The 13,068-nt window shown below is 37.2% G+C and overlaps 1 protein-coding gene across 1 annotated transcript in view; it reads left to right on the plus strand.

The window, feature by feature from the left end:
• Positions 1 to 13,068, plus strand: part of LOC135083913 (C-terminal-binding protein) — a 119,480-nt gene that overhangs the window by 86,573 nt on the left and 19,839 nt on the right. Inside the window, exons 5-7 of the mRNA XM_063978666.1 lie at positions 5,120 to 5,250; positions 8,892 to 9,151; positions 11,281 to 11,412. Coding sequence (XP_063834736.1) covers positions 5,165 to 5,250; positions 8,892 to 9,151; positions 11,281 to 11,412 — 478 coding nt within the window. The 5' untranslated portion in view covers positions 5,120 to 5,164. The remainder of the gene's footprint in view (positions 1 to 5,119; positions 5,251 to 8,891; positions 9,152 to 11,280; positions 11,413 to 13,068) is intronic.

Consider the following 13,068-nt stretch of genomic DNA (forward strand, 5'->3'; position numbering starts at 1 on the left):
ATCAGCTCGCAACAGTGTGTATTTGTTAGCTCGAGGCTTTAATTGAAAACGTGCACTGTTACGAGCTCGATAGTAGTTAATAAGTTCCAAAAAATCGACAGTGTCACAAACAACACAACTCTCCTCGGTCTCCCAGATCAGACTGTAAATGTAATTTATAAAACTCAATACTTTTATTACAATAGCATAAGATGCAGTGTAAAATTGATGCGCTGTCGCTGTCGTCCGTATAAGGTGCTCTGAATCAACTTTTTTGTCACAAAATAATGTAATGTTTAGTCTAGCTAGAATGTTATGACACGTTTTATCTTAACCGCATGGTCAGGCAAAGTCAAAGAATTTGGTAAATCACAAAACATTATAAACAATGTCAAGGTCAACTCCATTAGTATTATTATGAACGCTTGTACCGTGGCCGATACCATCATTTCCAGCGGGTAACCGGCAAACATAAAGTAAATAAACATTCCTATTAATATTATATTTACATATGAGAATTTTACAGTCTTATCAGTACCTACTAAAACAGACTAAAATTTATTCTTTGAAAAAGCTACATAGTATGAAGTTCGACTGTAGAAGACTGAAGTCCTTGCATTTACATTGCGCTTCAATCTAACAAGCACTAGATGACCTAAATTAATTTGATTGACAGACAGATTCCCACCAAATAAATTTGGATTATCAATTGTTATTTTCCACCGAAAACATTTCAAATATTAATTAGAGTTGACAGGTTTTCCACGATGGAAGTTTGTTTTGATATCAAAGCAATGTCATTAAATCATTTTGCAATTAACGTTTCAACATAACAGTTTCTAAATGAACTAATTAATTTCTTTAAAAGGTAAAAGTAACTGGAGATTAGTATCATTGTGATTTTCGTTAGACGTGGTTGTTATTTTTCGTGATACTACTGGTGTCTGATGTGTAAGAATATTGTTTTTATTTTCACATGACGTATTTTTATTGTTATTAAGTGTCTAAATTTTTTTTAAAGTGTTTACTAGTAGTGTTAGTAGCTAATATCGAATTGAACCTACTTATCTAATGATCGGATTATCGTGCACTTATTGGTCTTCAGCTTTACATATTTGACCTTTATTAGCAAAAGGTTAATTCAAATAGTTTTTAAATGAACTTGAAGATTGTTTTATGTTATATGCTGATAATAATATTGTTTTAATGGTCTGTTTGCATGTATTGTTCTGTTATAAATACATACCATAATAATTTTCCTGAAGTGGTTAAAAGCATGAAGTTGAAGAAAATAAGAGCAATATCCATTCACTACTTAATAATAATACAGTTGTTACATCCCAAGTATGCGCTACTTCACTCTGCACCGACGAGTCTTTCAGTGAGTTGGACCACTTTTAACTTGGCCCACGGGTCAAGTCACTGGGTTGAGATTTTAAATATTTTTTCATCCAGTAACTGGGCCTTCAATGTTTTTATTAATAAAACACCAAATCAACAAAAAATCTACTCTATAATCTTCGAGTGGGCCCAGTTGCTAGAAGAAAAAATATTTAAAAATTCAATCCAGCGACTTGGCCCGTGGACCAAGCTAAAAATGGGACAAGCCACTAGACCTAAATGTAGTGTTGCCGCCGAAAGCAGCAGTTAAAGTAAACAGCAAGTTGCAACTTGCATATTCAGAGCATCTTCAGTGTTTGCCTCTAGACGACTTCCTCCGCATACTCTGGAGTGCATTTTAATATTAGTATGCGTCTGAACGAGTTCTTTCCGACACATTAGCCGAATAACCATTTGGCAGGGACCGTTTATGATACCATTTAAGTAAGAAACTTTACTACAATATCATATTCAGGAAAATGTAGGTACTTAAATAAAGTTGTTTTTTGTTAGAGCGTGTAGAAAGTAATTAAAATTGGAAATCGTACCATTATCTTGAATCTCTTTTTATGTAGGAGTAAAAACTAATTAAACTTTGAAGAAAGTATAATTCGTTTCAATTTTATGACATTATTATCTTCAAGTCTTCTGACTGACTGACTTGAATTGACGATTTATCGACTTACTCAAAAATATACTTCTTCTTTTTTGTTGAGACCATTTGTGCCATTTTCAAGTGAGGTGAGAGTTGAGACGAGTTCAAAAATATACTTGTATCTGATGTAACAAATAGCAGACTCGCTAAATAAATTAACACAGTCTGTTCATACGGACGCACAAGCGGTGCCCTTTCATTACGTCACTGACATTGTTGTGAAGCCCAAGGCCAGGATGAATGCGCCGTTTCGGGGGGGACAAGTTTAACCTCTTGGCCGTATTTTGTGCTTATCACGCGCGCTGAGGGTCAAGCTCAGGCTTACTGCCAATAATAGGGCACAGATGGAAGACTTTATTACATAATGTAACAGAATTTTCCTATGTTACTGGGCTAATGTTACGTTACATTATGTAGAGCGATACACAATTTGTTTGGATGCGTTTATATTTGCTATACGTTCAGGAATGTTTCTTAACGTTGGAAGTTGGAACGCGCGAAACTTTTTTTGCGAAAAACCAGGGTTTGAGGATATATATCAAGGGATATATATCAAGATATACGAGGGTGGTCTGAAAAGTTTCCGACCTAACATAGATACAAGATTTTTTTTCTTAAAATTTATTTTTATTTTTCTACATAGTCTCATCCACAGTAATTAGTCGGCGCCAAAACTCGGATTTATTGCGCCTAAACTGCGCCAACAGAGCATTGGAAATGTTCGTTTGAACACGTCGTTGGTCTGGCGTTAGCAAACGCGGCACCCAACGCGCGGACAGCTTTCTCATGCCTAAATCTTGATTTAATATGTGACAAACACGTTCTTTGGACATTTTCATTGCCTCTGCTATCTCTCTCACTTTAATTCGGCGGTCGTCTAACACCATTTGGTGAACTTTAGCGATGTTATCGTCAGTAGTTACAGTTTTTGGACGTCCCGAACGTTCATCATCTCCCAAGCTCTTATGGCCACGTTTAAATTCGGCTGCCCAAAAGGATGATGGGCATATTGGGCGTTAAACCAACAGAAACAAAAAGTATACTAAATTAAAGCTTAATACTAGTACTTCATTTCATAGTACGACAACAATCCTGAAATACGCGGGGATACAAAGATAGAGGTCGTTGAATATGCAAAGTTTCCATAGTATTTCACATCACATTAGGGTAATAAAAATAGTATTAGGTCAATTAGATTGCTTTTATCGACCACATGAGAGTATTGTATCATATCTTACTATCGATTCTATCGATTTAGTAAGTATGTATACCGAATAAATCATAATCGATTATTCGATTGCAATAATCGATTATATTGCAGAAAATAAGGAATTGAATTAACAATCAAATGATAGTAATGATGGTAATCAATAAAATCGATTAATCGAATTGTAATCGATAAATCGTTATTTGGCAATATCGATTAATAATCGATCCGTGATCGATTATGCGACAACACTACAACTTAACTGGTAGAAATCCCATTGTAACATAACTGTGTTCAATGTTCATGTCATTTCTCTAAATGGTACCTAGGTATGGTCCTACGCTTATAATGTAGAACATGGTTTAAATATACCATTTGTTGGCCCCACTCCTGAACTGTTGGACATAATAATGGATAAATAACTTAATGTATTTAAAATGTAAATTGTAAGTAGATAAGTATATTAATTAATAATATTTTTTGTTTGCGCCATAAAGCACCTATTACTCATACACATTATGTCAATTTCCAAGCAAACCCGGGAGTTTTTGGTAGTTATTTATATGAAAATATATTTCTGATATTAAGTCCTAACAAATAATAGTAGTTACATTTCTGTTGGTTTTACGCCCAGATTCCATAGAAAAGTGCCCATCATCCTTTTACTGTGGTAAATGACGGTGAAGAGTCCCCGTACACAGAATCTAACTCATCTTTGATTTGCGTAGGGGTATTCCCTTTCAAAAACAAATATTTTATGACAGATCGATACTCGATTTTTTCCATTTTCACAAAAATACTCACATCGACTCACTCAAACGACTTTCAAATAAAAACCGCGCGTCAAAAATGGCTGAAATTTTGAAGTGTTGCTGTCAAAAGATGCACAATTACATTCCCTGACTTTAATTGATGTATGCTGCCATCTTCACGTTGAGGTCGGAAACTTTTCAGACCACCCTCGTATATCGGATATATATCCGATATATATCAAGCCGGTTTTGATGATATATATCAACTTTTAAAATTTGTTACTGTATTTGTACTTTTTGACATAAGATTTTTATTTTTTTAGTTGATTTTGCCGTATTTCAAAGATATTTTATGTTTTTGCTTTATTTGTCTGATTTTAAGTTTTAAAAACATTAAAAACATGTTTATGTAACACATATGCAATAGTATTCATGAAAAATACAATAAAATAATACTATGGCTTTCATACAAAATTGATATATATCAAAGTTGATATATATCGGATATATATCATAAGTATCCGATATTTTGATATTTATAATAAATATCGGATATTTTCGAACCCTGCGAAAAACCCAATAGTAGAGTTCCAACAAGAGTGCCGAAATCTACCAATCTTGTGTTTGATTGCCCATAACCATAAATCTCTTTTTGACTTTTGTCTTTCCTTTGCACATTCGCTTCGATGACACCCATTTATCAATATCTCGGATTTCGATAACGGTTGCGAGAATTGCGACCTTTTCGTATACGATAGCGTAAATGCTTTTACTGAACTACTTTATTTAGAGCGCTTTCTCATTAGGGCGTTAGTAGCGCGACTGCAGCGCTTTTATAATGTGAAGGCGTCACATACTATAAAATTTTCGGCAGCGCGTTTGTCGCGTTTGTCGCGCTGCTAAATAGCCTAAATGTGAAAGCTCTTAAACTTCTTTATAGCATGTCTAGTGACATAAATATCCAGAGCATGCCTACAAAGTTACAGAAACCGCGCATTTTTGCTTGACCAACGCAGTTTTAGTACAAACTGCAAAGCCCTAGATATTAGAAGAATAAGGACTACTTCTGATAACAATGTTATTGTTTATTATAATATGTATCTATTTCTGCATTTCGTTTGCTAATTTGCCGGTGTGTTATTCCAGGTGACGCGCTGCGGAGCGGTGGTTAAAGCGGCTCTGCCGCTTTAAATGGACAAACGCAAGATGCTGCCAAAGAGAGCGCGTATGGAAGGCATGCGGGGGGGTCCCATTGCAAATGGACCCCTGCAATCAAGGTCAGTACCACCACAACAATAATTGAAAAGTTATTTAAAGTATTAGACTTTATAACGACAATTAACTTAAACGGCAAGTCTAATCCGATTATGAGATAAGCAGCTTAATAAAATAGGATCTTGAATTCAAGACGACCCGACGACCTCATTCACAATCCACTTTCGCTCTTAAATAAACACTTTTTTATTTTACCTGAATCTACCCGGGACTGGCACTAAATCCCCTATTGTTACCAGACAAAACATCGTTACCAATTCAGGTTAATAGATTAGAAATTGTATTGTGCCCAGCCCTAAACTCGCAATTGTCAACTCGTAAACAGTTTACCAAAGATCCTCGCCCCTTCGTTTCGCATTCGGGGCGAAGCCTGCGAAACGCGGCGAGCCAACAAAGCAACGTCCTTCCTCTAGTGGGCTCACTCCACTTATTCTTTTCTGGCGCTAATCCTATTTGGTTTCCATCAAAACTTGCCCGAAGGGGTTGCGCCACCCGCACCCGTCGCCGGCCTCTTTGTTTGCCACCAAATCTGTTTTCGTTTGCCCCGGGAAAGTTTGCAGAATTTCTGAAAACTCCTTCTCCGCCCGGAATTACTTTCTCGTTTCGCCGCCGAAACTTTTCCCGGCAATAATAATAATTCCGCTTCGCTATGACGAAAGTTTAAATTATTAGTTTAATCGTACTGGCGCGCTTTAATTATCCGAAGGGTGGTCGGGGGCCTGTCTCCGTGATTAGGTAAGTTGGCCGGGTCTTGTAGCAACCACTCGGAGTGTTTGCTTTGAGACTAAATTTGTTCATCAATTTGGGAATCTAGTCGACCGTTAATGGGCCTGCCGCCCGATTGTTTGTTTGCCAATACAAGTTGGACTACTAAATTGTGACGTCACAGCGTCTGTTTACAATTTTTGTTACGGTGTCAATAGTTCACTGGAAATAAACAACTTTGTGCAGTGTAATTAATAATATCGGTGTCCAATGTCATGATTTGGTCGACTTGGAATGTTGCCGCGTCGAGTTTAATGACGTTGATAAATAAATTGTGGCATTGACCTTGGGTTTGAAATATACACAAGGACAGCTAAATAATAAAGTGTAAGTCTATTAGCTGCAACGTTAATGTTTATCAACAAATCCGTCTGATAATGCAATATTAATATAATTATCAATTAACTTTTGCCTAAACTGCATTCGCTTTGGATTTCATATTATAATTAACTATGTAATTAAGTAGGTAATTAAACAAAAGAAACGTTTGAATCCGTGATTAGGTCATTATATCATCCAATGAACAAAACAGTTAATTTAATCTTTATTTTACATTTTTTTAAATGCATAACAAGGCAGGTATTTGACCCCAATCGCACCTGGTGCTAAGTGAGATGCAGTCTAGCTAGCATGGTACATAATATCTGCCCTGTAAGTGTCTATTTTCAAAAACTCCACCGTTACAATGTAACAGTTACATCTACTGCTAAACATAGTTCTGGCAAGACCTGATTTAATCCACTTCTGGCGATAATGATTCACAGTGGTTTCCTCCACAACATTTAATTAGATTTTCCGCCAATCAGTCAGACGGTCGTGTCCTATTAATTCATTCTAATTTAATTAAAACACCGGGAACAGTTCTGAAATGTTAGTTATTGTTTTAAATCAAATCTACAACGTAGTAATTATAATTTCAGTGTGCTTAGTGCGAGTTTGTATTGAACGTCATCGCTAGCAAGTGCGTCAAAAAATCTATGGAGATTTCAGTTCTTGAAGGGACGCTCCACAATATGTGCTTCACAATTTTTTTACGCAGTCGCTAGTTGATGACGTTTGGTGTAAACAAGCACTAAGCACACTGTTGTATCACTTATTCACAAGGATGAGTCACACCCGTAATGGCAGCTCGGTTTACCCAAGCGGTGTCATAACAAGCTGTTTTTTGCACCGACCGATTACCAACACGTCAAATTGCCTCAAATTGCCTTATTTAGTTACTGCTACCTGCATTTATTTGCCTCGGGCAAATAATAGTTTTTGACGGCTATCCTTTATGTGAGATCTAATATCAGTCTGTAATTATAAAAGAGCAGGCTTATTCTTTGGTCTCGTAATTAGATACTACGTATTACAAACAAACAGTAAACAAATTATAGTTTATAAATATCATTCAGATAACCTCGAGATGATAAGAAAACCATCATGATTGTTCCATTTAGGTCGGCTGGCCATGACCACAGGACTGACACATTTTCCACGTGAATTAACGATAATAGCCAAACCTCATAAAGTATACGATTACGTATACGCTGTGATTATTAAAAAAAAATTGATACAAAATAGCTTTCCGCCCGCGGCTTCGAATTTTGTCAGTCACAGAAAAACTTTATCGCGCGCGTCCCTGTTTCAAAAACCGGGATTAAAAGTATCCTATGTCCTTTCCCGGGACTCAAACTATCTCTATGCCAAATTTCATCAAAATCGCTTCAGTGGTTTAGGCGTGAAAGCAAGACAGACAGACAGAGTTACTTTCGCATTTATAATATTAGTAAGATTAGTTAGACTATCGTTATACACGTAACCAGTTTTGAAGCTTAATAGCTTCGTTAATTCTTTTATCCATCTTATTTTTATTCAGATGACAGATACAACAAAAGTATCACGGAAACTTTCGTTTAACGCCATCCATTAACATATCGACTGTTTGATAATAATATTTGAGTTGTGTTCGCTCGAGAGAGTGCGTAGGCGTCAAATCGAATGGCGTTAATCAAGCTTATCGATGTAACATCGGCTCCGTCTGTCACACCACCAGCTTTCGATTTGATGAATTAAACAACTTTGTTCTTCATTATCCTAATGTACGACAGAGATGTAGATTGCGTTTGTAATAAACTACGTTTTGATTGATGTTTGTACACTGATTAACTAATCGACTTGCATAAGTTATTTTCGTTTTTGTAAAGAATCAACATTGATGATATTGTCATTAGTTTCGGAATGTTAGTATTAATTTGGTGAAAGTTTTTGAAGATTTACATTGCCTTCTGCTAGCTGCTTTGTTTCGTGACAAAAGTTGATAAGGCCACAATTTATTTATCCTGCTGGGTAAAATATTATTTTGATGAACAAGGACATTTGTACATGTGCTTACATGATCCTATGTAATAATTTAGAATCTCTACGCACGTAAGAATGTACACGTGCGCGACCATCTGGACTTACTTAGCCTTTGGTATTTGTGTCATTAGAACTTTAATGATAATGCATATTGTATACAATTTACAATTTCTGCGTTATAGGGGTGGTCATATCCATAGAGATAATAATATAGAGAGATGTCAACTAATGCATTAGAAATTTACACACACAAAGTAATTAAAATATGTGCTCATTATCCACTGTGGTATCAGTACTCACCGTTCGAATAATATTTAGTATAGTAATACTGTAAACTGTTTACATTATGACGTCGCTACTGTCATCATTGCTGTCACGAGCAATGTGTTCTGATTTTGGGCATATTGCTGCGACACCATCCCCGACCCCTTTGTTACATCTTCCTTCAGTTTCTGTGATCTGTGGTCATATCCTAGTATAGGTTATGTGATTGATAGATTGTTTATAATAGACATAATTTATTTTACATTTCCAGGCCACTAGTGGCGTTATTAGACGGGCGGGACTGCACCGTCGAGATGCCGATACTGAAGGACGTAGCCACGGTGGCGTTCTGCGACGCGCAGTCCACCTCCGAGATCCACGAGAAAGTGCTGAACGAAGCCGTGGGCGCGCTCATGTGGCACACCATCATCCTCACCAAGGAGGACCTGGAGAAGTTCAAGACGCTGCGGATCATCGTGCGCATCGGCTCCGGCGTCGACAACATCGACGTCAAGGCGGCGGGGGAGTTAGGTGGGTTTTGATGCTTGTTTACTTGCTCTTAAGACTCATTTTAGCGTACGGATGCAAGGCTTCGACACTGACCCTTCAAGAGGAAAACAAATGACGGTCGCCGAAAAGGAAATCCTCCGAAAAACTTGGCCCTAAACGCGACACGAAACGCGAAACAAGTGACTGTCGCAAAACCGCAAGACACACTTTGGGTCGCTGGGCCTTCGGAGGGAGCAGTAAGTATTTGTCCCACGTCGGATATCCACGAGAAGGTGCTAAACGAGGCCGTGGGCGCGCTCATGTGGCACACCATCATCCTCACCAAGGAGGACCTGGAGAAGTTCAAGACGCTGCGGATCATCGTGCGCATCGGCTCCGGCGTCGACAACATCGACGTCAAGGCGGCGGGCGAGTTAGGTGGGTTTTGATGCTTGTTTACTAGCTCTTAAGACTCATTTTAGTATACGGCTGCGAGGCGTCGACACTGATTCTTCAAGAGGAAAACAAATGACGGTCGCCGAAAAGGAAATCCTCCAAAAATCTTGGCCCTAAACACGACGCGGATAAAAAATGTCAAGCTAGAGGGACTGAGTCATGCTCGGAGAAACTAAGGAACATTGGCTCCGTTGACTTGGTCATGTTGAAAGAACGGGGTGTATTTGGAGAGCAAAAAAAGCATTTTTATCTCGAAGGAATAAATTGTCAGTGTTTTGAACAAACGAAAAGAAATTTAAAAATATATCTTCTCTCATCAACTTGACGAAGTTCCACCCAAACCGCGACTGGAATATCGATGAGATGGGACAAAATTAAACAAGTTCTAATTGGAATTTTGATTAAAGGGTGAAATCTAATTGCAAATAAGGATCTTTACTCTTCATTCGTCATCTTTATTAAATCAAAAGTAAGCTATAGATCGTTCCATCCACGAAGACGCGCCCCACCATTCTTCCGCTAATGTTTGAGTGTTATCGGTACACGCTAAATTATCTACAAGTGAGATTGCTTGGATCAAACTTCCCGTATCCCGCGCTTCCCTCGACCAAAAATTGGTGGGGCGCGTCTTCTTGGATGGAACGATCTATATATAGTCGCGTAATTCGATTAATACAGAATTACGGAAAGAAAAATTGAAACACACAACAGCCTAACTGAAAGAAAAAAATTATCGCTTCTCATTTGTAAAGATTACCTGAATAATTAAAATTACTTTCCAAACTATTTGTAAAGAAATTAACATTCAACAACAAAGTTAGAACAATGAAAAATCGACAAAAGAAGTTAAAAAGTTTCGCCCTTTCATTCAACCCGCTCGGGATCGATACTTATTATGTCTGTTCAAAGGAAGTTGTTTCACTGACTTCAACTTGCCGCCGAGTTTTCTCACAAACTTACGGCTTCAATTGAAACCGAAACTTAACGTTCTTTCTGATAATGGCTTTCTGCAGTCAAAAACTTTGTTTATCACGTGGCAAATTCTTTGGAATTCGGACAAAAGATACATTTTGTCTAATATTTGTTTGTGCCTTTGTAAAAGTTGGACGAACTTTTTTTTATTGTTGTAATGTTTTTGTTGACAACAAACAATTAAACAAAACAATCATGATGTTGGCTGAAGTGAGTGAGGTTTGTTTATGAATTTTTATACAGCTTGCGTACTGGACTACTGGTATACCTAGAGTTCCGACAGAAATATGTGCCTTACTTTCTTCTATACACTTTTGCAAGTTTTCTCTAAATTAATAGAAAGTCAGTCGTCACCATCCAATATTGTCGAACCAAAAACCGGTAGTTTGTTAACCTATTCTTCATTATTCCTTGGCTTCCAATTACCAGTCAACTTGTCTTCTATACAAGTCTGTTACCGAACAAGTTATAGAAGTTACAAATATGTGACCCTCACTCGGCATAGGGCACACTGAAAAACAGCGTCGTGGCCTTCGTCACCGTGGGCCACGGCATATGCTTGTCCCGTTGCAGTGGGCATCCAGATTGTGAATAGTTGGCACTGCTCAGTTCGCTCTTGTTTTTGTTTGTCTTTCTTATTATTATTATGCGCCACTGTTATGTCTACGTAATTGAATCTAATCTCCAGTATATTGTATCTTTTTTTCTTTGAAATATTAACAAGTGATATGTTTCTATTCCAGGCATAGCAGTATGTAATGTTCCGGGTTACGGCGTGGAGGAGGTAGCGGACACCACGATGTGTCTCATATTGAACCTGTACCGGCGGACGTACTGGCTCGCCAACATGGTGCGGGAAGGAAAGAAATTCACAGGTAATTTTCAAGTTTTATTGTCAACATATCTTTCATTTATGATCACCACAAATCTGTCCATAAATTGCCTGATCTTTGATTTACCCAGTATGCTTATTCACTTAAAATTAACCATTAAACTTCCGATTAGTATACGAAAAAGGTTATTTCAAACTGTCGTTTTATCACTTTCTAATATCTCACTTAAAGTTTTATATCTGTAAAAGTTTGATAGTGACTTTCAATGTTTGTTTTCAAACATTTTTGGATGTAAGATTTAGGTTTAGTTAATTTATGGTCCTTAGATTTAAATGTGTAATGTCCAAACTGTCCATAATGGAATAATAAATGTATTTAAATCTGGGCTCTGTTATTTGTTTACTTTAAATATTTGAAAGCCGTGGACACGGATCACTCGCTTCAGCTGCCATTCCATTTTCACACATCACAGTATAGAATTAGCTTAAATGTGATATGAAAGATATTTATTTTATATCAATCAGTGTTGTCAAACATTTAGAATTTTAGATACAACAGCTTGTTGTTCAACTTAAAGTTAAAATTCTATACTGTGCTAGAGTGCGTGTAGTCTGTGGCAAACGACGTAGTCAATCTATACGGCAGCGGTATTTAACGTTTCTGCGTCTCATGATTACACACTACACGCGTCTCATCTGGTTTTAGGCTGAGTTTCCACTGAGGCAGAGTTCACTTTTTATACACCGTGTTACTTTGCATTCTTGCCATATTCACAGAGATAAAAGTAGGTAACAATACCTATTATTTAAGATAAACAAGAGACTCCCATAAAGAAAGTACACTAAGATTTTAGTAAATTTGGTTTTTCAGTACAAATTGGAATAAACCAATTTTGTCTCGCACGTTCTACAGCTGCAAGTGGAATAAACCTAGTGGGCGTGGCCTAGTTCTTAATTTTATGGCTTTGGGTACCAGCCTTTTTATCCAGTCATAATAACTATTTTAAAATACTCTTCAGTTGATTTCAGATTTTCCTTTCTACTTTACGGGTTTAGGACCGTCAAAAATACGTAATAATTAATAGGGTTTCAATTAATTTACAACATTGTACCCTATTTTTACAAATTAATAAATTAAGTATGAAATGAAATCACCTTATTCACAATTAATTATTTATTTATAAGTTCCTACTTACAAAGTTTACGTACTGCGAAGCAAGTGTTCAAAGTGTCCTCCGTTCTGATGAAGGCACAGTCTAGCACGGCGAAGCGTAGGTTTTTCGCTTTAGTTTTCTCAACACATAAACGTTTTGTATCAGTTTCACTAAAACAATCCTTTCATGTAACGCGTTTACACTGTTTATCTCTTCTGCGCATACCAGTCGATTCAAGTCACTCCAAAAATCCATTGGTGTCAGGTCCGAGGATCATGGTGGCCATGCTACTCGACCCCTCGTCCAATCCACTGTTCACCAAACGTATTATTCGCGCACTTGACGTCCTTATTGTGGGGGAGCATCATCCTGCTGGTAGTAGAGCATTTGGTGTAACGCTAAGGGTACGTCATCAAGCATTTCGTCTAAGACGTCTTGCAGACACTCCAAGCACCATTTTGATTAAATTATTCGTTATTTGAATACACTATATTATTTATAACGTGATTTGTGTTTGATGGATTTCTCAGTTTTTTACAAGTGTC

This window comes from Ostrinia nubilalis, chromosome 24 (genome assembly GCF_963855985.1).
Source record: "Ostrinia nubilalis chromosome 24, ilOstNubi1.1, whole genome shotgun sequence".
NCBI classification, from domain to species: Eukaryota; Metazoa; Arthropoda; class Insecta; order Lepidoptera; family Crambidae; genus Ostrinia; species Ostrinia nubilalis.